The sequence below is a fragment of the Ambystoma mexicanum genome, chromosome 3q (genome assembly GCF_040938575.1).
Source record: "Ambystoma mexicanum isolate Mex_15411 chromosome 3q, UKY_AmexF1_1, whole genome shotgun sequence".
Lineage (NCBI taxonomy): Eukaryota > Metazoa > Chordata > Amphibia > Caudata > Ambystomatidae > Ambystoma > Ambystoma mexicanum.
Genome location: NC_090926.1, coordinates 1,235,368,772 through 1,235,393,456, shown reverse-complemented (window position 1 = coordinate 1,235,393,456; position 24,685 = coordinate 1,235,368,772). Strand labels below are relative to the sequence as shown.

Below are 24,685 nucleotides of genomic sequence, written 5' to 3'. Positions count from 1 at the left end.
GTCAATTACGACAGATCGGTGGGTTCTGGACACGGTGAGACTGGGACATTCCCTAAGATTCAAATCCAGACCTCCAAGACGTCCACCGATACGCCTGTCTCAACCACACCTAAGCGTCTTGCGTCGAGAGGTTGCGCTCATGCTAAAAAAAAGGCGCCATCGAGTTAGTCCCTGCTTCACAGAGAGGCTTAGGGGTTTACTCACGCTGCTTCGTAGTAAAGAAACCAAACGGGAAGTGGCGCCCCATCCTCGACCTACGGGACCTCAACAAAACCCTGCTGAGTCAAAAGTTCAAGATGCTTACTCTACAGGAGGTAATCAGATCGGTCCAAAAGAACGATTTCCTGGCGTCTCTGGACCTCCAAGATGCGTATTTTCACATTCCGGTGCGCACTCACCACAGGAGGTTCCTGAGGTTCCTAGTCGGCCAAACACACTACCAATTTACTGTGCTCCCTTTCGGCCTGAAGTCCTCCCCAAGAACCTTTACAAAGTGCCTAGCACCCGTAGCAGCCTGGCTGCGGAAGGAAGGGCATCACGTTTACCCGTACCTCGACGACTGGCTCGTGAGGGGATCCTCCCCAGCGTCGACCAACGACAGCCTATTGACCACCTTGCGACTGCTACAGCGTCTGGGATTTGCAGTGAACTACGAAAAGTCTTCACTAAAGCCCTCGAAGAGCTTGAAGTTCCTAGGTGCTCAATTCGACACCCACACGGGACTAGTGAAACCATCCCTGGAAAGGTTGTTGAAGATCAAACACCTGACAAGCCAACTTCGTTTACAGAGAAGGTTGTCAGTAAGAAAATATGCGGCTCTCCTCGGCTCCATGGCATCGTGCATCCACCTAGTCGCGAACTGCCGGTTGTTCATGAGACCTCTACAGGAGTTCCTATCAGACAGATGGAAGCAGGCCACAGGCCGCTGGTCGGACAAGATAATAGTCGACGACGAACGAGTTATCAAAGCCATCCGATGGTGGAAAGTGGCGCGCAACCTGGACAGAGGGGTCCCCCTGCAGGAGCCGGAATTTCAGAACACCATCATTACAGACGCCTCTCTGTCGGGCTGGGGAGCACACATGTCACGTCACCAAACCCAAGGCAGGTGGTCGTCGACCGAATCTCGCCTACATATCAACGTCCTGGAGCTAAGGGCGGTGAGATGGGCCCTGAAATCTTTCCTCCCACACATCAAGGGGTCAAAAGTAAGAGTGCTCACGGACAATACGACAGCTATGTTCTACCTGATAAAACAGGGTGGCACCAGATCCAGGACCCTCTCGAAGGAAGCTCAAAAGATCTGGCATTGGGCTTTAAAACACCACATCTCCCTAGTGGCATACCACCTACCGGGAGCGAAGAACTTACAGGCGGATTCCCTGAGCAGGACTATGTCACAAATACACGAGTGGGAGGTGGACTCCACTCAACTCGGGGAAATCTTCGAAAGATGGGGGACCCCGTCGATCGATCTCTTCGCCACGGAAAGAAACCGAAAATGTGCTCAGTTCGCGAGCAGATGGCCCCAAACAGGCTCCCTGGGGGAAGCGTTCTCGTTTCCGTGGACAGGCAAGTTCCTCTACGCCTTCCCTCCATTTCCCCTCATACGGAGGACGATCCAGGGGATCCACAGGTACAATTGCCGGGTCATCCTAGTGGCCCCGCGCTGGCCGAGGCAACCATGGTTCTCAGACCTCCTTCATCTGTCGCTGGATCAGCCGATACCATTCAGGAAAGTACCGAACCTCCTGTCCAGGGACGAGGGGACCGTGTGGCACCACAATCCGGACAGCCTGAACTTAACTGCATGGCTCCTGACTTCTCGGAGTTCGGGAACCTAAAAGTCTCGACTGATTGCCGAAGGATTCTGCAGGCGGCCAGAGCCCCGTCCACTAACAAATCATATGTAAGCAAATGGAAAAGGTTCTGTATATGGTGTCAAACACAACAAAATATACAACCTTTGGAAGTAACTCCGGAGCAAATCCTCCCGTATCTTCTTCATCTTGCGGAGAGCGGACTGTCATCATCGTCAATCAAAGTACACCTGGCGGCTGTTTCGAGATTTACCAGAAGAAGACAGTCCCCTCCACTATTCAGTGACAGGCTAGTGAAGCATTTCATGAAGGGTCTGTTTAGAACCTTCCCTCCGGAAAAACGGTTCCCACCGTCGTGGAGTCTGAACACGGTTCTAGCTGCCTTAATGAAGCCTCCCTTTGAGCCAATGTCCTCTTCATCTCTACAATTTCTATCTTGGAAACTCGCGTTCCTAGTTGCCATCACTTCGGCTAGAAGAATGTCGGAACTACAGGCACTGGTCATAGACCCTCCATATCTGAGGTTCTTTAAGGACAAAGTTATTTTATCAACTAACCCTTCATTCATCCCAAAAGTACCGTCGGTCTATCATAAGCACTCGACCCTGGTACTCCCTACTTTCTTTGCATCTCCTTCGTCGACGGCGGAGAAGGCTCTTCACACTCTGGACGTCAAAAGGGCGCTAAAATTTTACCTGCAAAAAACGCAAGATATCAGAGCCACCAGACAGCTATTCGTCGCCTACGGCCCCTCGGCTAGGGGTAAGGCTATCTCCAAACAAGGTCTGGCTCGCTGGGTCTCCTCGGCGATTACCCTGTGTCATTCCAAGGCCGGGAGACCTCTACTACATCGTCCCAGAGCCCATTCCACGAGATCGACATCTTCCTCCGTGGCTCTATGGGCAGGAATTCCGCTGACGGACATCTGCCAGGCGGCGGCATGGTCTGTTCCGCACACGTTTACGCGCCACTACTGCCTGGAAAAGCAGCACGCGGATGAGGTACAAATGGGAAGGGCAGTGCTTCGCCACCTTTTTCAATGAGGTAAGCCAAAGTTTCAAGAAGAATGCTGCCTATTATTATTTGGCCTCAGCTGGTTTTTCAGAGTGTATACATGAATGTGCATAGTTTATTGACCTAAACATAAGTGGTTGGGTAGATATGTGCGCAAGGGGTGCATACTGAGTCATATGACATAGCATTGTATGGCGGAAATCCGTTTCGTATCAGTATAATAAGTTGTTGCTTACATACATGGTGTAAACGGTAGTGTTTGGGGGTGTCTCTACGAATGTAAGTTACATTGCATTCTCACCTCCTTCTTGATGTTACTGCTTTACAATCTATTCTAAGCATGTGAATCCATGAAAGATCCAATGCTGGAGAAGGGAGTAGTTTCTTACCTGTAACTCCATTTCTCCAGCATTGGTATCTTTCATGGATTCACATGCGCCCTCCGGCCTCCCCGGACTGCAATGTGGAAGATTGGTATGTAAGCAAGTTTTCCCCCCGTTATCTTGGAGGGGTCGAAATCTGAAGGGACCCGCGGGGGCGGGGCTTATATACCATCACGTCCAACGGGGCGTACGTGGGCGGCCCCGTAGAGGACGCAGACGGGGATAGGGCAGAAGTTTTTCCTATTGGAAATGACTATATATATGTGTACCGAGGGTTCCCAGTCTGACGACGGGGAATATTCTAAGCATGTGAATCCATGAAAGATACCAATGCTGGAGAAATGGAGTTACAGGTAAGAAACTACTCCCTTCAATCATTTATCTGGCGGTAGGGGCCAGATCTACTGGCAGGTCAGGCCTGCCGGTAGATCAGAGCCCCTACCGTCAGATTTGAAGTTGGCCGGTCTGGAAAGTTGCCAGTATACATTACTTACAGACCAGCCAACTCCTAAGGAGGGCCATAGTGATGTTATATGCTAATCTAAAGTGTACCCTTGTAATAATCAGTGGTCTACTTTGTAGGATTAAAATGTGTTAATCAGACCACTTTTTTCATGCAGTTGTACATACAAAATGGCCTTAATTCAAAATTGAGATTAACATGCATTTTTATAATGGGGAATACCTAATCTAAGACCAGCTAGAAAGAAAGAAATAAAATGGCACCATTGATTTTAAATCCTATTATATATATGTAAAGTGGACTTATATAGCGCCCTTCTGCCAATAATGTTGGCCTCGCTGTGCGTGGCTCTGTAAGAAAGGAAGGCAGGGTGTGTTAGCTGTTTAGGCAAATGCAGAAATCCTTGTTGTGTTGATGTATGCAGGTCGAAAGTACCAGTTACTTGTGTGTCTATATTGAAATCTCTAGGTTTATGGTTGGTACTGACCGGGCAGGTTAGCCATATGGGCAGCCCCCGGATTGTGGAGTGCAACAATGAAAACCATAAATAAAACAGCACACTCACATTATGAAAATGACAGTTAAATGTGAAATGCAAGTGTAAAACAATCCATCGCTTTGCAAAAATGCAATGTATCTCATTTATGACAACCAATTTAGTTTTTTGATTCTGTGAACATTCTTTTTGTATAACTGTTAGAATGAAGGAAGCCACCCTTGTTATAGTGAACAGGGGAATCTTCTGGGAGTTTAGCCAAGGTGGTCAAGGCTGAATCTCGGGAGAGATGAGCTGGGCCACGGGTCCACAATGAGTCCACACAGTGAAGCTGTCAAGGATTACACTTAAACAGGTAAAGAACACACTAAAAAACACCCAGAACAGGTAACATATCAACAATACTACTGATATACAACATATATACAGTCACTGTTAGTCAATGCAAAGTATATAATTCAACCCCCGCCTCCCTCACTTCCTGGCCACCCCAGACACTCAGACGCCAAGCGTGGACTTCAGTCCTGAAGCCCGCCAAACGCACGTGAACAAAGAGACCAAACCTGGTTTGGCGCGCAGAATCAAACACTAGAAGGACCTTTCCAAAAAGAAACGGCGAAAAAAGAAGGCCGGGACCCGTTTAAACAAAGGGGCTTAAGGCGGCATCTTGAAAAACATGGCTCCCGTGATTTTTAGCTACCGGTGTTCGCAATCGGGAAAAATCATGGTAGTTTGTTGTAAAACCACTGCCACCAGCCTTTTCAATAGGAAGGGGTAGCATTTGACTGCTACACGAGTACACAGGGGACACTATGTAACCCCTCCAACACTCCATTGTAAGATGGTGTGTGCTGGGTCTATGAATTTGGGAAAGACTAGTAAAGTCAATTTCACTTTACATTCCCTGGGAAACAGTAGTTTATCACAAAGAAGGTATTTAAACCTTTGGGAAGTCTAAAAGATATCCCTGTGTCACTGCACTGAGGGTGCGGTGTAACACACATGAAAGGATGATGCCTATGGAGTTCTCTAAAACTCCATAATCAGAGAACACAAATGTAAAACACATATCAAAACCCATGAAAGAGTGGGTAAAAAGGCTCACACTCTTTCCAGGTTAAAAAAATCAAGTCCTCAAAATCCAGCAAAGTTGCTGGGGGTGTCTAAGGTGAAGGGAATTGGCACATTTCTGAGAATTCTCCCAGGGACCACTGTGGGCAAACTCATACATACACTCTAGACACACTGCAATAATGTGGATTGGGACCAGACAGTCCCAACCCACTTCCTAGCTGCTAACAAACATGGCCTGCAAAAACCAGGGAAAAGCACTATTTTCCTGGCTAAATGCATGACCATGAAAATAATTTCCAGACACGAGAAGACAGGAAGAAGAAAGGACAGAACGACAAACCTTGTGGCACGGCCATGTCAGGACACCAGCAACTGTTAGTGGCCAAAGCAGTAAACGCAAGAAGGCCAACTAAAACTACAGTAGAAATGGTAAAAAGGTAACTGCTACCACCAGCTTGTCTTTAGGCACATTTAACAGTAAACAAAAACCCTTTGAGTGTAGCCTAGGATGATACAAACGTATCTCCATTGCTTTGCATTGGTAGATGCATTATGCAACATGAAAACGTAGAACAGGTTTTATTAAAGGTCGATATAGTATTTCCAACACCCATCTCTTTAATATTGTAGCATCTCAACATTCTCTCCTTGATCAACATGTACTCATTACTCTTGATGCAGAGAAAGCTTTTGATTGTAAGGGTTGGCAATACATGTTCAAGTCACTCGTTTGGCATGGAATCCTTGCTAATCATATTAAATTAAGACCCTGTATACCTCACCATCCTCCAATATTTTAATTAATGAGACTTTATCCTCCTCTTTCCCAATTCTAAGGGGTACTAGACAGGGATGCTCTATCCACTTTTATTGGTTTTAGCCCTAGAACCATTCCTTGAAAGTATGAAAATCAACTATAACCTTTTAGTTATTTGTATCCATTCTACTATTGTTAAAGCGGTCTGCTTATGCTGATGATATCCTGCTCTATGCGTCTAATCCTCAACCATCTATGCCTAATTTGCTCACATCTTTAAATACATTTTCAGACATCTCAGGGTATACATTGAAGCTTGACAAATCTGAAATCCTACCTCTTGATAGCTCCTTGATTTAAAAAAATATGGATTCGTTTTGAATGTCGTTATGCACCACAAGCATCAAATATCTTGGAATTATTGTAGCTGCAAATATTCCACACTTGTTAAAAGTTCATGCAGATTCTGGGATATCAACTAATGATAGTATGGTTAAATGTTCTCCCTTTTTCCTAACCTGGTGGGGCAGGCTTGAAATTATTAAAATGATGATTGCCACTATCATTTTATATGTGCTGTCTATGATTCCCATTTCCTCCCCCATAGCCTTCTCAAATTTCTATGGAACAATAAAACACTGAAAATTGCTCTAAAAAACGCAAGCTCCAGAAGAACTCGGGAGGTGTTAAATTCACAGACTTTAAATCCTACCACAAAGCTTTTGTTTTGAAACAATTTATTTTATGTTTACACAATGTAGAATTATCTAATATCTCCCCAACTTGGTGTAAGATTGAACTGAACTTGTCATCTCCTTTCAAACCTCTAGAAGTTCTGAACAGGACTGTATGGCCGGGCTTAAAAGATATCCTACCTTGCTCTTTCTTAAGATTGCTTGGTTAAGCCTACTTTCCTTTTCCTCTGACATTTTGGACTGTAACAAGGTTGGTCTATGGTTTAACAAGATCCTGCCTTTCAAAGTGAATTTTAAACTTGTTTGCATATGGTATAGTAACAGTATCTCTTGTGTTAATGATGTATTGTATTACAATACTTTAATCCCCTTTCATACTCTAGCCTATATGTTTAACCTGGATGATTCAGACTTTGCTGCGTATACAGAAGTTGCAAAAGTAATTACCTTGTCATTACCACACAACGGACCCCTTCCATGCAATTTCAGGAAGTTTTTGCAAGTGTCTCTACTAAAGCTGCAAGCATTTATACATTCTTTATTGCTGATTCCAACGTGTCAATTGCTAATCAACATGTTGAAAATGGATGGATCAATGATCTTTCTAGCCAATATACTGCTACCATATTGGAAAAGGTATGACAGCAAGTCTTTAAGATATCTAAAACCACAAATCTAACTCAGACTGCCTTTACTATTTTGAGTAGAGCCTACCTTACTCCTAAACAAATTTCTACATTTGCTTCCAACTTGATAACCGTATGCTGGTCTTGTAAAGAATGCACGGCTGATTTTAAAGACTGTATTTTTTACAGTAAATTAGTTTTTTCATTCAGGGAAAGAATTTGGATAACACTACAAAAAATGTTTCATTTTGCAGCTCAACTTAATCTTGACAATCAAATTGTCGGATCACATGGTCACTCTGATTTAACTAATATTTCCTCTGCCAGGTTTTTTCACCTACTTGTCTTTATTGGTTTTCATCTAATATCCTCTAACTGGAAATGTTTGGATTGCTTATCTTATGCTGCTTGGTGGAATTATATAACCTATATTCACAGAATAGAAAGGGTTGTGCCACTTCTCCAACCAACGTATATGAATATATACAAAAGTGGAGCCCAGTGATCGCATATTGTAATGCCTACTCATCAGATTCTTTAATTTGTTACTTCAGTTTCAGTTTTGTTTGTTCTTCCTTCCCCTCTTGTGTCTTGTATTGTCCTGTCCGTTCTTTTCTTCTTTTGTTTTGTGTTCCTGTAGTCCTTTTAGGTTTATATTTCTCATATATTGCTTCAATGAACTCTGATGTTTGAGCTTTGCAAAGGAACATTTAGTGAATTTCTGCATTTATTGTAACCTTGATAAACTACGTTGTGCCTTTAATTGTTAACTCAACTTACATTTTTATCTTGGATTATTCGTTATCAAGTCTTGTAGTGGTTAACAGTTGATTATTATATTCTGTATTTATCCATTACAAAGCTTAATAAAAATTGCTTAACTTAAAAATAAAATGCTGACTACTGTCAGTGATTTCTGAGGTGTTTCGGCTCCCTCTTCTTGTTGCTCCTCCCTTTTCTCCTCTCAGGCTCCCCCGCGCTATATAATGGGCTGCCAAAAATGCTCATGTAAACAGTGGTGTTGGTTCCGTTCCAGGTGAAAAGATCTTTTTATAAAATCAATTTAGAAAGATCACTCCGTAACCGCACAGAGCAGTCTTCTAAATCAAAGTGTCACGTCCCTGCGACGCACACTAGTGCGTGCAGGGGTTGACAGGCACTGAAGTGAACAGGTAAGTGTGTGTTGCGTGTGTGTTTTTTGATTGTTTAATTTCGGAGAGGGTGGATGGGTGAGGGGTGCTGAAGGAGAGGATTTTGGGGGTGTAACTCCCGGTTTTGAACGAATCCCATCGGGGCAGAGTAGGGGGCGAGGCAATGTGGGTTTCCGCTTTTTGTAGGCCACCCAAAATCGGCCGAAAAGAATGTCTTTTTATTGGGCGACCTACAAAAAGTGAATCATCACATAGAACTGTTGGTTCCTGCTATGTCTTGGGATCAGGTATACTACTACTGCATCTTTTTAGCCCCCCCCCCAAAAAACAGGGACTGAGGTTACTGCTGCAACTTTCTTCCTTCAATAGAAAGATTGAAGCTGGTGATGACAGCTCAGATCACAGATTCCCTACGTGCGGGGAACTGGCTATTTTAAGGAACTCATGGTGGCAACAGTAAAGACAGACACAAAGGATCACAGTTCAAGGGTGTTTATTAAACTGTATAGGTAGGTTGGAAAAACGCCTAATATAAACCTAAATCTAAGATGGGAGCAAGCTAAGACCATCAATTCAAAATAAGACCATCCTAGTTGCGTCTTGTCAAATAAACGTGCCTATATAAAAATATTGCCAAACCTAACATTGATACAAAAAGGGTGTGGGATAATGTTCACAAGAAAGAAAGAAGTGTTCACAAATGATAAGTCAGGATGTGGTAGCCGGGGGTCTCCCTTCCCCACGCTTTAAGCACGGGACAAGGCGGGACTCTTGAGCACAGCACACACTCTCGAGCTTTCCCAGCACAAGACAACAGTTCTGTTCTCAGGTATCAGGATCTTCAGCGGTTAAGTTTCTTTTCTATAAAAAGTCTCTTGCCTCAGAGGATCTGATGGGTTCATAATAATAAAACAAAAAGTTCCTTTCTGAATGTACGAGGTGTGATGGCTTTTCACCCCTGGATCCTACTCTTCTGGGCTCGGACCCCCTCTCGAATAGCAGCCGCCCACTGTTGGGTTCACTGCAGCTTCTATTCACAAGATTCCTCTTGTTTCGTTGCGTTGGTAAATGGTTTTCACATACGGTCCCCCTCTTTCGGGCTCAGACCCCTCTCGAATGTCCACCTCCCTCTGTCCGGTTCAATATGGCTGCTCTTCATAGAGTTCTTTGGGCATCATGCTTTGCCCCATTTTACCGGCATCCCTCAGTCGGGTTCACACTTGTCAGCCTCAGTTTCTTTTACTATCTTATTGCGCAGGATTCACTTCCCTTGGTTTTCCAATGGTTTGTCGGTCAAAGACTTAACTGTACAGAAGATTTTGCTAGACCTCTGTATGACCACTTTGTCCTGTCCTTGTGGATTTCCCAAGGCCTTCTAGTGTCAGTAGTTTCAACAATGGGGAATTAACCAGTCTCTCTCGAATGAGCACCCACGTGGTGCTGGTCACCTCAGCAGCTGTTTTTCCCCTTTTGAGTTAACAGTTCTTTGAATTTCCTTTATTTTGCCCTTTGCAACTTTCGTTCAACACAGTTTGGTTTCTTATCCGTTCTCCCGACTCACCGGCTGTGATAAACCACTGTGCTTTTCTTGTCTGGAGTCAAGGCCGGTACCACGGTAGCACGCTCGCTTTTGTTTGCGTTCTTACGATTCCTTTCAGAGAGGCTTTGCGGGTCTGGTTCGGAAAGGGAAAGGTCGCTTCTCTCCTTATCTCCCTTTCAATTCTCGCTGCCTTTCTCCCCCGCTTGAATTGCTAGTCTGGGATAGCTGTCTCGTTGTGCGGTCTGCCTTGCTCATAGTGTGCTCTCGTGCTTCACCTTTTATCCCTGTGAGGAAGGGAAAGGGGCGTGGTTTGTGTGATTCTGGTCAATTGCATGACTTTTCCTGACCCTTGTGTTGGGACATGTCAGGTAAACGGCTCTGGTGTTAGTCCATTGTCTTTTGGAATATGCAAAAGTGTTCCTGATGTAAAGGGGGGGTTAGTGTTTCTAAGTATCCTACGTGGTAGGATGGGGAAAGGTGATGGAAGAAGGGGGATACCGTGTCTCACCAGTCGGTTTAGAACAATTTTACCTAACCCCAAAAGTCCAACCCCCAATTTACCACATATATATAAGTGGGGGGGTAAAGTATATAAATAATGTATAGGGGTAAGGTGAGGGGTATGTGGGGGTCTCCCTCCACATATATATTTGCAGGAAATTTTTTTTTAACAAAAAGTCGACCTTTTGGAATGTCAAACCTTTGGGTTCAGTAAAATCACTTAGATTCTCACCAGTCAGCACCCCATCCAGGTGATCCTCCTGCACTAGTCCACCCCAGGAACTGGATCCAATAGCGACGGTTGTGTCCTGGCTACCCGGATGACAGATACCGGGGCACTAGTCAGGGAGACACCTTCATGTTTCTCGCGTACCCTTCCCTCCATGTGATCTAGCCACATTTGTTTCACAGGGGAACCGGGAAAGAAAATCTACATTTCCCTGGTCTTTACCTTTTCGGTGTTCCACAGTGAAACAATAGGGATGTAGGTCTGGAAACCATGGCATGATCCGAGGGTTGGAGTCTTTGCTCCAACCCTCGGTTAATCCAAACTAGGGGCGAATGATCTGTAACAAGTGTGAATTTTTGCATCCTTACAGGTAGTATCTAAGATGGATAATGGTCCACCTGATGGCCAAGGCCTCATGTTCCAGCATATAGGGATTTTATTCACGTGGGGACCGTTTTCGACTATTGAATAATATTGGGTGTTCCAATACATCACAAACCTGGGACAGGACGGCTCCTAACCCTGTAAGGGAGGCATCCATCTGTAATACAAACTCTTTAGAAAAGTCAACTACCTTCAGGATTGGGTTCTGGCACAGAGTCTGTTTGAAGGTGTTGTAACATATCTCATCCTCGTCATGCCAATTAAGTTTCTGGGGTTCAGCATTCTGAAGTTTATCTGTCAGCCGGGGTTTTGTCCGAAAGGTTGGGGATAAACCTACAGTAATGTCCTATTAACCCGAGAAAAGCTCTAAGATCTCTTTTAGTTTTCAGGTTTGGTGTATCTAAGACAGCTTTTACCTTCTCATGCTGGGGCCATACATTCCCATTCCCTACGAAAAAGCCAAGGCATTTAACAACTGCTGGGCCAATCTGCACTTAGCTGGATTAACAGTTAGGCCGGTGTTTCTGAGGACTTTCATGATGGTATAAAAATGGAAGAGATGCCCCCCCCCCACAAGTCTTACTATAAATGATGATATTGTCAATATAATTTCCACAGAAATCAGAATAGGGTTGTAGGATGTGATCCATGAGATGTTGGAAAGTGGCTGGGCGCTATGTAATCCGAAAGGAAGGACTTTAAATTGGAATAGTCCTAGAGGCGTTGAAAACACAGTCTTTTCCATTCCGGCCCATATATGGGAACTTGCCAGTAGCCTTTAGTTAAATCTAGAGTAGATAGAAAGGTGGCGGCTCAGAGTTCATCAATTAGGTCATCGATGCGTGGCATGGGATAGGCATCGAAGTCTGAAATGGCATTAACTTGATGTAAGTCTATGCAGAATCTCCAGGAACGGTCAGGTTTAGTGACCAACAACGATAGGAGAGGACCAAGGGCTTGAAGATGGTTCAATGATATTAGCTTTTAACATTTTGTTGACTTCCTCAATCACTATCTGTTTATGGGCTTTGGGGAGACAATATGGTTTTAAAGGAACCACTTTGCCTTTAGGTGTTCTAATATAGTGGTATGTGCCTTTAACTCTTCCTGGTATTTCTGAGATTACATCGGGAAACAAGACCACTACATCTTTTAGATCATCTTGTTGAATAGACAGCTCGGGAGGAATTATGTCAAAGCTATCTATCTCCCCAGGAACCAGACAGGCTAGTATTTTGGCATGGGTGGACATGTTCTCTTTCCACTCTTTCAAGAGATTTACGTGATACAAATGGACCTTCTGTTTTCTGTCCAGTTGGGCTACTTTATAGTTACAGGTTCTCGTTTATTCTATTATCTCATAAGGTCTGTGCCACTTGGAGACAAGTTTGTTTTCTGAGTTGGGTAAGAGGACCACTACTTTTTGTCGTATGGAGAATGATCTTAAATTCACTTTTTTGTCATAAGTGGACTTTTGTTGGCTCTGGGCCTTTTTCATACAAGTACAAATAAAGTCTCAGACCAATTTCATATGTTTTCGCATTCTGTTGGCAGTTTGCGAGGTGGGAATGGGGGCCACCTCTCGTTCTTCCCAGGTTTCCCAGAGCATGTCCAGGATATCTCTGGGCTCTATAACATACAGCAGTTCTAAGGGAGAGAAACCCGTGGAAGCCTAAAGGGTTTTCCTTGCTGCAAATAGTGCCCATGGGATCATTCAATCCAGTCATTCCCCTACTTGTCTACCAATTTTCATAAAATTTGTTTTAGGTTTTATTGAATTTTTCTACCAAGTCATCAGTTTGGGGATGGTACACAGAAGTTTGCAAGGTGGTAATATGGAGTAGCTCCTTGACTCCGGCCATAAGCCTACTCATAAAGTGAACCCTCGGGAAAGCCGACTCTGGAGAAATATAGTAGAAGATGTTTAAGGATGTTTAAGGATCTGCTGTGTGGTATTATTTTGCATTGGGAATGCCTCAAGATATCGGATTGCATAATCCACAATCACAAGGATATATTTATTGCCTAATCTGGATGTCTCTAGAGGTCCAATTATGTCCATACCGATTCTTGAAAAGTGGACTATATGATCAGCGATGGGTTGAGAGGGGCAGGTACCTGGCCAGTAAAACTTCCCACTAATATGTGTCTGGGTTTTAGCTTGTCCTAAATGCACCCCAGTAAGATGTGAATGCGCGATCTCCAGTACAACCTTTCGGTGGCTCTTGGGTTTTACCAATTGTGTTTTTACAACACCTTCCGTAGATGTCTCTCTTCTATAAAGCAATCCTTGTTTTAAGAAGAAAAAGGGACTTCCCTTCTCTAAGCCCTCTTCTTGCGGAACTTCTTGTAGAAAAGCTTCAGTGGGAGCTGGATCATTTCGCTGAGTGAAGACTAGGTCGGGATAGATGGTGGGCTCTTCTCCCTTCCTTTCTTCAATGTTAAGAGATTTATCAGCTTCCCCAAAGCCTACGTTACCTCTTTCTTTTTTACCTGGTTTACTTTCTTTAAACTGAGGAAATTGAGCTTTTTACCAAACGTCCCTGGGCAATTTGATCCCCCGCCCCGACTTACCTCAAAAGGGATCTTACCATGATTCTGTAAGAGAACTCATGGTGGCAACTAAAGACAGACACAAGTGATCACAGTTCAAGGGTGTTTATTAAACTGTATAATTAGGTTGGAAAAACACCCAATCTAAACCTAAGTCTAAGATGGAGCAAGTTACGACCATCCAATCAAAATAATGCAGGCCTAGTGGCGTCTTGTCAAATAAAAGGGCCTATACTAAAAATAAAAACTATTGCCAAACCTTACAACTAGATACAAAAAGGGTGTGGTATATAATGATCACAAGAAAGAAAGAAGTATTCACAAATGATAAGTCAGGATGTGAAATGTCTTTATCTGCAATGTCTATCTCTATTAGTAAACACCACACATTGCAATATTATTCAAACAAAATGCACAAAGAAACAACAGGGCTTAAAATTCTGTTGCCAGGAAATGCCAGACCACATTCAACTGGGGGAAAAGCAGCAACTGCTGAGGTTTAGGCAATTGTCATCCGATAGAGATGTGCCAGAAAGAAACGTTGAGGCACATTATATACGTTTGGCAGGTATTACTGTTCAGTTCGTTTTTGTACTACCCTCGAGGGAAACCACAACTGACCTTAATGGGGGGCTAACGAACATGACAAAAAAGGGAAGCTGAACCTCTCTTACAGTTAAGTAATTTGGACGGAGTGACAAGGCTTTACTCTCATACACCCCTTGAAGTTTTTTTGTTATAGATAATAAACTATTTCCTATGAACTGATGTGGGAGAGCGGATACGTTGTAAAAATATGGCTTTCACCTTGGCTCACTATCCTGACACCCAGAATGATGCTGATGGTGTTGGTCCTGGGTGTGTGACCTACCTTCGTAAGTGTTGACTGCTTCTAGGTTCATGACGTGTCTGATGATGTGATACTCATCACAGATTCCGTTGCCGCCGAGCATGTCACGGGCCTGCCGCGCGATGTCCAGGGCCTTGCCGCATGAATTTCGCTTCAGCATTGAGATCATTTCTGGAGTGGCCCTGTAGGAAGGCAGCAGAGGTAAGCGATCTTTAAAAGCAAAGGTACAGCATCTTGGAAGCACCCTAGCATCCAATGAAGTACATGCGCTTTGCTTCGATGTGAAGGTCCGTAGAGCCATGCATTTTACTGTAGTCATTCTAACAGCTAGGATAAACACTGTGCTTCAACACTGTAGACACCTCTTCAAGAGCTTCCTAATATGCATGAAGAGAGGGGCCTGTTTTTCTAGTTTAAAGTTCTGATACCTGTTTACAGGAGATGCACGAAGGACTAACAAACACATCTCTCTTGAACAGACTGTTGCAGACAAAAAAGAACTGGTCCATCCAGGTCATCAAATAAGGTTGTCCTGATACCAAGAACAGGTCAACCATGGATCCTCCCATGCATTCTTATAGCTCAAGACATGGGTGTTTCCCTTATCTTTGTTGACTGTAATGCACTACATGCACTACCAGATACATGCAGAGAACACCTATATCTACCTCTGCTTAAACCGCATGTCTGTAAGCCAAGGTAACATCACAACATGCCTGGCTCATGTCTGTTGGATAAGGAACATTCTGTCTCAACAAATTCAAAGCCATGCTCGTGTACAAGTGGCCTGAGTGTTTTGGAACAGACGAAGCGCAACATAAAAAGTAAAGAAACTGTACAATTAAAGCCACACCTACCATTCTCTCGCCAAAGGAACATTGTGCTCGAGGTTACCTATTCCTACCTGCACATGCTCTGAAAGTTTCACTCCCCACATATGAATGACCAGTTGTAAGTGAGCAGAGCTCTAGTCATAACTGACTAAACAAATCTTAATGTGCCTCCCCCACTGCCTACAAAGGGCACATAAGTAGGAATTCAAGATGTGCCTTAACATGATAAAGCAAGTTCCAACAAAATCCACCTTGAAACACACTCCACTGACTCTCTGTGGAGTCTGGGGTAACATCTACCACACCACACCCAATAACACAATTGCTACTGTAAGAAAATGATCTAAAGTACCTGCAAAATGGACATATTTGATGACTTATAAAAACCAAAATAAATAAGGTATAGATTAATAGTGATTTGTAGTTAGGTGCGTAAGTGCTTATTGGGTGTGACTGTATAAAAAGATGCCTACTTCTCTTCATCCTTCAGGCGTCCCAGCTGCAGACAGGCCTGCAGGCCAATAGTGATCTCTGTCAGCATATCTGCCAGCTTTTTCTGGATGAGTTGATTTCGAGCCAAGGGGACTCCGAACTGTATCCTGAAAGACAAACTCCATGGTCAGTTCTGTGTCACCACTGAGGAATTCAGTACTTAGGAACGAATTGCATGCAGAGTGTCCACAACAGGCCCTTGCCAAACCTACTTTTTGTGTAGCACTCCTCATATGCCATGGCAATCTGCATTATATGTATTTACTAAGGATACAGGGTATTCGTCCAAAAACACATACTGTGGTCAACAGTGATTGTGGCCGTCTTTAAACAGGTGCCGTACATTAGTGGTAAATGAACGGTGGATCATGGGGAGTACATGGATCAGAGACCAGGGACAAGATAGACAATGAAGAGAGCAGTCTGGGGAACAGGCTTCCTTAACTGCAGGGTAGAGTGTACAGTGGAAGTAGTTGTAATGTGGTGGGTGGTCAGAGAAGGGGATAATGTTGTAATAGGAAGAGGAAGCACCTTCAATTCAAAGGAAATGTGCATCGAGTAAGGATTTAAAATAGTGGATATTAGTGGCGCTATATATGTGGTGTTGAGATGGATTTCTAAACTCTGACCTGGTGGACAGAGTGTAGGAAGCCGACCTTGTTATAGTGGACGGGGGACACTCTGGGAGTTCAGCCAAACTTATCAAGCTAGTACTGGAATGAAGATGCAAGTTCAGTGCGGTATAAAATATATACCCATCAGCTGCGAGAGAAGCACTGTAAAAGGGGATGAGGCTCTTTCTGATATCTATGAAACAGAACCCATAATAAAACGAATCCATAAATACAGGGGCACAGGTAAGTATAATCAAACTTAGTGATAGAACGAAACGTAGTAAATTGGCCCTAAAAGCGTGCTTTTGCAGAAAACTTGTGTTAGCCTTTTGTGTGCGCAAAAAGCCGCTGTGGCTGGTGATTTACTGCAGAGTTCGCGATTCCAGACCAGTGCTGAAAGAAGTGTACAATGGTTGTTATTTTTCAAGAACACCGATTAGAGCTCACGGGTTCCGCCAACGAATAATGAATACATGACCATTTTATAATTCAAAATCATTTATGAAATGCGATTTTCTAATGGAGTCAAAAAGAACAAAGCTGTTTCAAATTGCCCTGTAGTACATTTTCCCTGGGGAAATAGTTAGAATGTCCCCGATATGCAACATTTGTGTTGCAGTTGGTCCGTGGTTCAAGGCTCTGGCAGTGACATGGTGGTAAACACTTCTCAAAGTTCTGCTGGTCGTCTGAAATGTCTCAATGAATTAACTTTGTACTGTGGGACTTGGGGAGGATTGTGACATCACATGTAATTGAGGGCGGTGTGGCAAGGTTCGAGGACCCAATTGTTTAACACAATGGGCCTCATTACGAGCATGGCGGTAAGGCAACAACGGCGCGGGTATAGGTCTAACCAGGTGGCTGAACCGGCACTCGCAAGCAGAACATGATGGTAGCAACGGTACCGTTATGAATGGTACCGCTGCTACCATCCTCCCCATTCCCATTTAGCCCTATGGGGGCTCCAATGGGAATATGGACGTACCGGCTCTGGCACTCGCGTAAAGGGAATTACTGGGTCCGCCGAGGTCGAAATGGCCCGGCGATTCCCCTTCCGCGGGAGCCGGAGCAGAGTTTGGGATTTTGCCGGCATGGCTACCTCCAACCTCGTAATGAGGCCCAATGTATGCTTTTCTATAAGGGTTCAGAGCGTGAAATCCAATCAGCTTTGTGTGGGGAGATTTTTTCACGTCCCACGATCATGAATACTAATTACTTGCTTTGTATAAAAGTTCTAGATTTAGGTGCGTTTCATGACATCGCCTACCCACGCAGTTCTGTTCCACGATCTGTTTGAATTTGCTGTCCCAGCTGCGTCTGGGGCCCTCAATAAAACTGCATTACTTCTTGCATTCCTTTTTGACTACTTATGTAATATTTTGGTGAGTTTTTTGAGGCGACCCCGACACAATTATGGAGGCCCCAGCTAGATATCGTAGCGTATTGACAGTGGCGTGGGAATTCTAGCCGTGCTCCCGGAGGAGTGGGGGACAGCGTCCATCGGCCAGTACGAAGAGCTCTAGTCAGAGGAGGTCCATGGACGCAGAGTTCCCGAAGGTCCACCTGGTCCGGCGCTGCCTTCACTCTGACTGAAATGCAGGCCTTTAAAGGGATACTCGGAGGTCGAGAGAAGTGAAGAATTTCCTAAAAGGATACATGAGTGTACCCATGCATGAAAGCGCAAGGGGCGGAAGGGATTATTTTTATGGTCTACACACCCTCGTGAGTGGTGGAGGGCGATTGACCTTAGTAGTGTTAGAGGCTAGGTCTGCCATTCCGATAGGGAGCAGGTAGACAGTGGCTCATCTGCGTTACAGCAGGTTGCGTAATAAGTGGCGGACCTTGTTAGACAAGAGTTGCGCATAGTGCAGGCAATTGGTATAGCGTCTTTTTATTTTCTTTGGGAAAAGATACTTTTGAGGTACATGCGCACATTTGTTTTGTGAGTAGCAGCAGTTTGTTTTTAGTGCTGTGGAAAGTGGTCATAGTACTGCCAGAGCCGAAATAACTTGTAAATAGTGCAGAGCCGCGTAGCACAAGTAACTGATGCAGTTGCTTAAGGAGCGGAGTAACCGCATTTTCCGACGTACTAACAAAGGGCTTCATTGTTAATGTGGTGGGCCTGGGGAGAAGCCCATTTCTATACGAATACAATATAATAAGGCAAGCCTGTGGGGAAGGCCATTGTCTGCAAGCATTGAGTGCGAGGTGTGAAAGGGCGAGACCTGCAGGGAAGTCCAGAGTGAATGAAACTAGGGTGATCGAGTGAAGTGGTAAGCATACAAATTGAACGAGTGGGACTGTTTAAAAAAGGAGTGAGAGTTTAAAGGCTTAAAATAATAAAGGGAAGGAAGGAACAAGGGAGAGAAGAATAAAATTGGATGGATGCTCCATTTAAACACATGTGCAGAAAATTGCCCCAATATTGTGATAAAATACCAAAATACTATTTTGAGTGGGTACACAACTGTTAGGGAGAATGTTCAGTTTCTGTGCTAATTCGCTTTAAGCGTAGAGACCCTCAGCTCTTTTGCTAGAATCAGAGATATTTTTAACCTCCTGAGTGAGTGGTGCTTTTTGCCACTCAGTCACATGTTTTTCTCTGACTTGGGTTTTGAACTGTTTAATGGAGTCTGGTAAACTCCAAAGGCATCTGCTTTTTGCATAGTGACACACAGCACCCCCTGTGCAGTGCCACTGAGAAGTCCCTTGGACTTCTCTTAATGTCTAAATACATTTTCTTGGGTGAACTACCGTTCCCAAGAATAGTGAGATAGCTTTTATCTTACTTAACTTTTCCTTGTGGGTCCAGCACACACCACCCTATGTGAAGTTCTGGGGGGTTACATAGTAACTTCTGACCCCCCTTTTCATGTAACAGTGGTTACTTTTTACTACCTTTTGTGCAGGGTACTAGCAGGCTGATTTCTCAGCTGGAGTACAGCACCCATTGGTGAAAATGTTTCCAAAATGGCCCGTTTTTCTTTTTTCGCCATTTCTTTGTAGTTCCTTCTGTGCTTTTACACTGTTGTTTAAACTAGGTGAAGGAGGGTCCTGAAACTTTGCTGTCCTTTGTCTAGGTGTGTGAAAACAGAATCAAAATATCGAGGCTGAGTACCCCAAAAGGAAACACATCAAACACGGGTTACAAAGGAACATACAAAATACTTTATTTTATACTGAATCCAGTTACAAAAACAGAGCAAATTCAGATAGCTATCGGCCCTCAGTACAACACAACGAACTCCAGCGTGGCTCAGTGTGTTCAGTGAGAGACGTACATTAGAATGCATTCGCTTTTTATATACTTGGTGGGCACGATGTCCAACCCCACTTCGGGTTAATATTCCATGTAATACATCACCGATCTAGGGTTCGTGCCAAGTCTCGAACAACCACATATAACTGGTTTGCCTTTAATACATGTATCAACAAGCCTGTGCAATAACTGTATTCTAAGATTTTTCCATGCAGGCCTTCTCAAACATTAATACAATGTTGTAAAACAAGTGTTCTACGTTCAGTATTTGAATACATTGTTTCAACATATGCTTGTGGATTAGTTTCGTTGCACAAGTAATCCTTTTACACACAGGTCAACGAAGGACAAGGTCTCAGTTCACAACCTCAACAAGTGGCCTGCAGGCAAGTTACACATTAGCTATGCACAGAGGTCAAGACGGCCATGTTGTATTTTGGAATGACATCGTCCACCATTTTAACTCACAGGGTGACTTTTACAAAGTGAATCTTAAAATGGCGGATTGGCCTAAAATGGCGGCTTACATTGATTTAAGGTCAGGACCTTGCAACACAGATTCTCTCGCAAGTGACTTTCGAGCAGCTTGGCGTAGGCCAATTTACATATATTTATTGCAATAGGAGGCACGATATAATTTCTCTTTTGACAGGTGTGCCTGACTGAAACCAGTTCTGACTGGCCAGCTGGCTGTCCTTTAAAACAGCCACCCACCAGGTTATTGACAGCCTTAGGGCTGTGAATTAATGGAATTTTGTATAAAAGGCGTTGCCTTTGGAACTACAGGCAGAGTCGACCACTGGAACAAGACATCCGACGAGGAGGACAAGCAGAGACACCAGCAGCACCTTCTAGGACCACAGAAGCACCGGTGAAGCCTTGCAGCAGTGTGCACCCCTTTCTCGTTTCGACTGGGAAGATCTGTGCAGGATGACTTCCTCACTTGGGCTGGTGGGACCAACTAGCCTCGAGACCTGCTTCATTTTGGCTCATCCCTGACTTGCTGCAACTTTTCTAGGCTACAGAATCTCAATGCCGTGGACCCCTGACCATCATCGAGTGCAACGTCTTCCAGAGAACATATCGAACCAAAGCTTTGTGGGCACCTTTGTGGAACTACATAAGCAGAACATCTTCGTCCAGAGTACCATCTCCAGAGTCAAGGACTGAGGAAAATCCAACCAGAGCTTTTCGATCTTTCTTGGCGCTGAGAAAAAGGCGGCAAAACCACAAAGAGCAGTTGAATCGTGTGAAATCCATTGCTACAAGTCCCTCTCCAGAGGGTATCCCTACATATTATCCCCACCAAAAATATCGGTGTACATATGGTCGTTTGTATCGCCATAGACAATATTTTGGGGGGGGGGGATCATTTGTGGGAGCGGGGTGTCCCGCGCACATTTAAAAATAATGTGGGGGTTGTTGGGTTCCCCCGCAGGGTCCATGGCTCAATATCGCTGCAAAAACTTTTGCGGGGATATTAACACATGGAACCCTCCAGAGTGCTGCTGTAGAGGGTCACCAAACGTCCTCGACCAAGGTCTAGGAACAAGGGTTTGCATCACTGCATCAGGAAGGAATCCAGTTGGAACCTCTTCTTCAATTCTAAGGTACTTATGGGGCCTGCGGTATAACTACCTTTTGCCATATGTGGTGCTTCCTGGTTTGGGAAGTACTATTTTCACCCATCTAGAGTTGAGCTCAACTCACCTGTGCAGGCTTTCCAGCTTCCACGCCAACAGGTAGGCTCCTCTTGAGCTCCTGAGATTTTTCAAACAACTCCTGACTGACTGATTAACATTTTCTAAGAAAAGCTGCATCAGAACTGGAACGGCTCCATTCACTTTGGCTCCTCCTCTGAACCCTATTGGCTTTGGCAGTGCTTGTTCCCTTACAGGTTTTAATTGTTGACACCATTATTGCTGGGATAAAAGACGGCCTACATCTCTCAGGGAGAAACTATCTATTAAACCAGTTGAAAATGTGTTATACGATATGATAGGTTATTTATAATGCGCTTAATACCCAGACGTTTCAAAGCGCAGACTCAGGGATTGAACCTGTATTGTCCCGTGTCGTCTTGCCCCCAAGGCGAGCATGTTGCCCCTGAGCTATCCTTCTGAGATACTTTGCCTCTATTTTCCCTCCCAATATGCGGACGACACTCAAATACTTCTACCGATTACGGGTAACCATGACACCGATTCCAATCTACTGAACAAAATTTACCTCATCATTCAAGCCTGGATGGCGCAACATGAGCTTTGTTTCAATGCTTGTTTGTTTGACGAGAAAACTTCTCATCATTGGCAGTCAATCTAGGCTAAATAACCTACCTCAATCCGACAAATTCTTCACTATTGATAGCAACATTATCACGGTAGCAAAAGAGGTAAAAACATTAGGTGTTTACTTGGACTCCTTGCTTTCCCTAACAAGGTAAGTCAACGCCATCTCCGCAGTGACGGCTTACACTGCCAAACTGATCATCGCCAGCAGCCCTTTCCTAACCACCGACAACTGTATCATCCTAGACAGAGCCCTCATTTTGTCAAGGATTGATTACTGTAACTCCCTCTTCGACAAACTACAAATAGCTCAGAACAATACTGTAAGAGCCGCCCTCAACATCCCCTAAAAAGAACATATTTCTGCAGGCAGACGTAATATCCACTGGTTGCCGGTTCGGGGTTGTATCAAATGAAATGCTTATCTAAGAGCACCCCCGATCTATCTATCTAGCTAGACAAATCTCCAAAATTCAGTCCAACAGACCCACACGCTCAGCCTACTCTTGCCACCCCTAGATTAAGAATGCAAAAAGTTAGAGGTTGTAGCTTCCCCGTGATCGTAGTCAAACACTGGAACTCCATGCCCTTGTCCCTGAGATCAGACCCTTCCCCTCTGGTCCTTCTGCAAATGCCTCAAAACATGGCTCTTTTCCCAAGACACCTAGTCATCAACCTCCTACCACTACCTCCCTTTGGACAAATTTGTCCCAACATGCCGGTACCTGAAATAGAACCGCTACGCCATTTGTAAATTTAAAATGCAATATGTAAATGATGTAATCACTGTAACTAATGTCCTTAACCTATGTAGGTAATGCCAGTAACTAATATCTCAGTAAGCTACTGCTATAACCAACCTGCTTAAGGAATAAGCGCACAGATGCCTGGCTTGGCGCGCTATAAAAATGTCAAAATAAATAAATCTCAATTTTGTTCTGGTAAACAAACATAAGTGCCAATACTGACCTTGATTGATGTCTCTCCGTGTGCTGGAATATGTTTAGCATAGAAAGAAATTACTCACCTGCATTATTGGTTCTTGTTTAAATTAATTATATCTTCCATTGAATGTTACTAGTAATTGCTACTCTTTTAGAATGCTTAATTTGCATTATGTATATATAAATAAATAATTTAATATAAGTAAGCGTTTACTTGTTGCCTTGTGGTACTCTACAGCTCACATTTCCCTTCCTAAAACAAGATAAGCCTGGCTGCTCAGTGACTCTACCGACTTGTGTAGTAAAGGCCTATATTAAGAGTTGGGTCCCTAATACCAAGAGATAAGGCTTGTAAAGTCCCACACCAGTTGAACTTTATCAAATCTTACCCATCAATGATACAGTGGGAAAGTGTTATAAAGAATGGCCCGGAGAGGGAACATTTGATAAAGATATTATAGAAAGTTGGCTGCTACATGCAAAGGAGCAAAGCTTAAAAAGAGACAGGATATTTTAGGGCTTTGGAAATTGTACAAAGAGAAGGAAAAAGAGACAGAGAAAGAGATCGAGTAGGAGGAGGAGCAGGGAAGTCCACCACCCCGCTCCCTATACAATATACCCATTATTAAAACCAGCTGCAGGTTATACGAATCCTAAACGAGTGCCTCAAGACAAGGAAGAAACACATAAAAAGAAAGAGGAGGGCGACACGAGCAATATTAGCAAGGACGAGAAAGGGAGGAGGTAATATTTAAATGTCATAAAAAAAGAGCCAAGAGCCGCGACAGTGTGTTCAAGGAAGCAGAAAAAGCATTGGAAAGGAAAATAGAGGAGACAGGAAAGGAACACGAGAAGGGAGCCAACAAACAGTGGTGGAAAATAGGACGTATAAAGTTTAAAATAGATAATTGGGGACAGGACTCGGACCATAGTGAAACTAATACAACAGAAGAAGGGCACACCATATCGACTGGAAAGACAGTGTTGACAGCGATCATGTGGATGACAAAATAGACACACGCAATGTGACTGACGGGCGAAGGGAAATAAGAAATGAGAGAGAAGAGGAAGAAAGAGAAGAATCACTGGGAGACTGGGGGAAATAGGCTTGGGAGCAGGAAAACCAGAACAGCAGAAGCTAAGAGACCACGACGAGTCAATAAGCGCAGAGCTCCTACACAAATTCCCCTTTTACAGAAAGTGAGGGGTGAGATTCATTACATACCATGGCAGACAATGGACACCGCTCAATTTAGTTTACAGTTTACCTTCATTAATGGCAGGGGCGAACAAGTGGATTTATGTTTTTGAAAAGGAGACAGCGAGAATCCCATTGGCCATAGGCTACATACAAAGTTTATTGGTGGTATTGGTCAGGGAGAGAAGTGGCAAAATATAGCAACAGGCCGGGTACGCAGGGGTAAAATTAAGCTCTAATATACACGATGTAACACCCTTTAACAACTATTGAGCACATGTTTGGAAGGCTCTAAGAGAGCTTTATCCAGATACATCAGACATGGGTTCTATATTGGCTCATAAAATGAAGCCTAATGAGTACCCCACAGAATACATACGATCCATACAAGAAATGCTGACACACGAAAAAATACCCTTGTTGTTCCCCATTCTAGTAAGGAGGCTCCCCCGGAGGTGCAGACGTCTTTAGAAAAGATAGTGGGAATTGAGTGAAACGGGTGGCCTGAGATAAAGGCAACA

General features: G+C 44.0%; 1 protein-coding gene across 2 annotated transcripts in view; it reads right to left on the bottom strand.

Annotated features, from left to right (window-relative positions):
• Positions 1-24,685, bottom strand: part of GCDH (glutaryl-CoA dehydrogenase) — a 357,241-nt gene that overhangs the window by 8,026 nt on the left and 324,530 nt on the right. For both annotated transcript variants that reach the window (XM_069604167.1, XM_069604169.1), the window contains exons 10-11: positions 15,843-15,968; positions 14,558-14,718 (exon numbers count right to left, since the gene is read on the bottom strand). In XM_069604167.1, the coding sequence (XP_069460268.1) occupies positions 14,558-14,718; positions 15,843-15,968 (287 nt within the window). The remainder of the gene's footprint in view (positions 1-14,557; positions 14,719-15,842; positions 15,969-24,685) is intronic.